The sequence below is a fragment of the Lactuca virosa genome, chromosome 3 (genome assembly GCF_052849685.1).
Source record: "Lactuca virosa cultivar CGN04683 chromosome 3, Lactuca_virosa_CGN04683_v6, whole genome shotgun sequence".
NCBI classification, from domain to species: domain Eukaryota; kingdom Viridiplantae; phylum Streptophyta; class Magnoliopsida; order Asterales; family Asteraceae; genus Lactuca; species Lactuca virosa.
In genome coordinates this window covers 63,586,123-63,590,268 of record NC_136428.1, presented here as the reverse complement: position 1 = coordinate 63,590,268, position 4,146 = coordinate 63,586,123, and the positions used below count along the sequence as shown (strand labels likewise).

At 37.0% G+C, this 4,146-nt stretch overlaps 1 protein-coding gene across 1 annotated transcript; it reads right to left on the bottom strand.

The window, feature by feature from the left end:
* Positions 1-623: 623 nt before the first annotated feature.
* LHCA2 (photosystem I light harvesting complex protein) lies at positions 624-2,038 on the bottom strand. Its single transcript, XM_079084762.1, has 4 exons — positions 1,881-2,038; positions 1,568-1,791; positions 921-1,435; positions 624-835 (listed from the first exon to the last, which is right to left on the bottom strand). The coding sequence occupies exons 1-4, from the start codon at positions 1,937-1,939 to the stop codon at positions 821-823; spliced, it is 813 nt and encodes a 270-aa protein (XP_078940888.1). The 5' UTR covers positions 1,940-2,038; the 3' UTR covers positions 624-820.
* Between the last annotated feature and the right edge of the window lie 2,108 nt (positions 2,039-4,146).

Below are 4,146 nucleotides of genomic sequence, written 5' to 3'. Positions count from 1 at the left end.
GCTTAAACTTGTCCCAACGACATGTCGTATGTATTGCTTAAACATGGCCCGACGACATGTCGTCGGAATAGATTTATAATAAAACTTTTTTTTCCTCGAAAATCACTCCCGATCACCCTTTGCAGATGACATGTCGTCGGCATTGGTGGCTCTGTACGACGACATCTATCCCGACGACATTTTCCACTTTTACTGACGGGGCTATGTCGGCGACTTTGTACGGACGACAAGTTGTCGGTATAGGCTTTCCTAACGACATGTAGTCGGCATAGTGGCTGAAAGTGTCGTCGGCTGAGGCCTCATTCCTCGTAGTGTGTTCATGATACTACTAGCCTACACTTGTGTGTACTCCACACCTCTTGACACGGACGTGTACTTACCTATTATTGTATTCGGTACTCATGAAATTTCAATCATCTAAAGTGTCTAATGACACTAAAATCACTAACAATTGCAACCTAAACGTCATAGAGTGTCACATTTATCATCGGGCTAGAATTGATTTTTGTAATTTGGAAAAGATGGTTTTTTCTATTGTTATTAGAGCATAAACCAAAGTTTCCATTGTGTAATGATAATAAATACCTTGGTTCGGGTATCTGGTGGCAAGAGTTATGCAGTACTTTATCAACATACAAGCTTATATATCTGAATCATTTTAAGTTCAAAGAGGTATTTGTACATTGCATTAAGTTTCTACAGTAGAGACAAGATACAATTTCTAATGATACACACACATGACTTGCCAAAAACTGTTAAATCCACCATTTTCCCTCTCCAGCATCATCTGAAGATCATAATCTCAACAACCCCTTGCTATTTAACCCTTGAATGCCTGAAAACCCATGCAAAAAGTTAGCCAATTCGTCTGCATCGAATTCAATCACATGTACATTAGTTGTTTAAGGAATTGTACTTACAGCAAAAATAGTGGCGTGACCCGGGTCAGCAAGGTGAGCAAAGAGGTTATCAATGGGTCCAGTTCCAGTGTAGATTGCTTGGAACCAAGCACCCATCACAGCCAACATAGCCAATCTCCCATTCTTGATCTCCTTTGTCCTCAATTCCTTAAGCTTTGCAGGTGAACCACTCCCCCATCCGAGTGGGTCGAACCATAGTCCACCTGGGTACCCAACATCTGTACCTGTTAGCTTGTTGTTGGGGAAGATGGGATCGGTGTTAACACACCCAGGTTTGAGAATGTCAGCCCATCGTCTTCCTTCTGCCCAACCAATGAAAATAAGCTCCACTATAAACAGTGTGGTTTTGTCGGTGAAGTACTCTTGTTCACCGGCTGTGTACCATGAAGGAGTGTTTAGGATTCCGAGTTTTGTTAGGAATTCCGGGATGAAGATCCCAGCTGCTCCTAACATAGCCCATCTGCAGTGCACTATTTCCGCTTGCACGTTCCACCTCAAGGTCTCGGGGTCGGATCCTACAGTTTAGAAACTCGACCTCGAATCAGTAAGTAATTTATCTTCAAATCTTGCGATGATCTATTGACTATTGTTGTTTTGAAAAAAAGCATCAACATAAATCATAACTATGAATCTATGATCATGCTTACCTAGACCAAGAGGATCGAACCCGAAGTCTCCCGGTAGGCTGCCGTCGAGCCATTCCGGAGGGGTGCTGCCGGGGAACCAAATGGGTCTTTCGGGGTCAGCGGTAACGCATACTGTGCCGGAAGATCGTGCCACGGTTGGTGCAGTGACCTTGCTAACTCTTAGTTTCTTCCCACAAAGAAAGGAAGCCTTTGTTGATCCAACAAAAGATCCATTCTTCTGTGAACTACATAATCGCACACCAAAATTCCCAATTACTTAATGCACCCACATTGCAAATGCAAAGTAGAAAGGTAGAGATTTGAAGAAGCTTACGCTGGAGAAGAGAAAGCAACAGCTGCGATGGCTGAAGAAGCACAGACAGTGGAAGCCATTGTTGTCTCTGCAATGCTTTGCCTTCAAGAATTAGTGATGAAGAATGAGTAGGTTTGTGTGGAAGAAAGGGGTGTGTGTTAATGTAAGGCGTTTTGAGCTTATCTCCAAGGATAGGAGTAGAAGAAAGAATGCTGTGATTGGCTGTGCGGGTTGCCACGTGGGCCCTTACAGAATCTATTCTTGCTGATATGTAACGAGATAAACTTACACTTGTGGTTCGTGTAGTAAATTACGTGTGGCTTTCAGGATAAAACCCACTCACAGGATTCTGGATCCTTAAGGGTGATTTTGTCTTTTACCGAAGAAGGACAGATGACCCTATTTTGAAGGCCAAGAATTCTTTGATCAAGTTTGTATTTTTCATGGGCCATCATCGTTGGACACGTAATACTTGTATTTGAAGTCCATTGGATCATGGATAACACTTGAAGGCAGCCTTTCAAGACGTACTAGTTTTATTTTAGGTTTCCAAACATGATGTTGGAAATTGGAGTTATAAATAAGCTCCAACAACCTATTTGGGATTTCTATAATGAGGGGTTCATGTATGTTGGATAAACAAAGATCTTCAAGTTATTACTCTATTTGATGATTCGAATTAGACAATGACCCACAAATTCTTTACTTTAAATCAAAGCTTTTTGAAGCGAATTTTCCAAGTACATAGATACTACTACTACGTATAATCTAATGTTTTTTCATGATTTTATTGCATGTATATATATATGATCAAGGCATGTGCTCGACTATCATTGTACCACTATAATTTGCAATCATAGAAGTTACAAATCTTTGCCATCTTATTATTGTAAAGTTACAAGTATCGTATAGAACTTCCCTGGATCAAATTATTATGTGCAAACACAAAAAGTTTTGTAATTATTTTGTTATTTCTCGTTTTGGTCCTCTCCTTTTTTTAAGGGGGTTTTGATCTTTATCATAAAAGGACAAGAAAAATGCTTCAAATTGTCAAATGTCAATAACTAACAAGTTTATCTGTTAGCACTATAAATTTAAGTCGTGCTAAATTTGTTTAGGTCATATACAGTTAAATAGAACCGACACTAGAAGAGTTCAAATAACACTAGAAATATTATAATTTTGAAAGATTGTAGTTACAAGGGTGTTTGTATTTATGTTTTCAAAACAATTACTATAAAGTCCAAATATAAGGATCAAATAATCATAAAAAATGGCTTGTTTTTCTTAAATGGGTTAATTGCTTAGAAGTTTAGTCATTTTCCGGATTTATGCAATTATGTTATTTTTATACAAAGCATACAACAAAATTTTAAATTTGGTCCCAAATTATACAAATTGTTAACCTTGCTACTGTTAAATTTTTAATTGATGTTATCTGTCATTTGTAAAACCATGTAATCGCTTATGTAGACAACCCACATGTATAGTTGTCCATGTCACCCCTCTAAATAACCAAAACATGTCATTTAAAATCTTGAGTCGTGGTTTTGAGATTGATATGTTGTCATCGTCTTTCTGGGGATATGATACCAATCTTCTCTTCTAGTTCACTTCTCTTCATTGTGATGTCTTCTCTGCCATGGTTTCTTTTTGCTCTGTCTTTCTCTTTACTCACGATTCAGTCATATATCAAGTCGTATATCAAGGAATAGTTGGAGGACGTTGTTTCATTAGAAATTTACCTTCTTCTACTTTTTTTTTTAAGACTACCATCTTCTACTTATTTGACCTTCTGATGATTGATTATGGCATGCATTGCTATCTCTTTTATTGATTAGGGGAAGATTAAGAGTTAAAAATATTTTTGTGAAATTTTTTCCGTGTCGCTCACCAATTTTGTGTTCTATGTTCTTCAATTTCTATTTTTACAATCTAAATTTGCTAACAACCAAAGTATAAATAAATTATTAGAAACTTAAGATTTTTAAGTGAAATATTAGTTATCAAAAGTTGACCCATTTGATTACAAAATTCAAAATGAAACTACAATAGTTCCCATGCTAACCATTATTCAATACATTGTACTATTGTTACCTTGCCGATTAGTAATAAAAATAGCCCTAACTAGAAGATGACAAAATTTATGATGCCAACTGATATTCAGTATATTCTACACAAGTGTAACAATCATGGTTTTAAAATTGGAAGATAATGTCAATTAAATTTTTAACACTAGCAAGGTTAACAAGTTGGAATAATTTTAACCTAATTTAAAACATCGTTG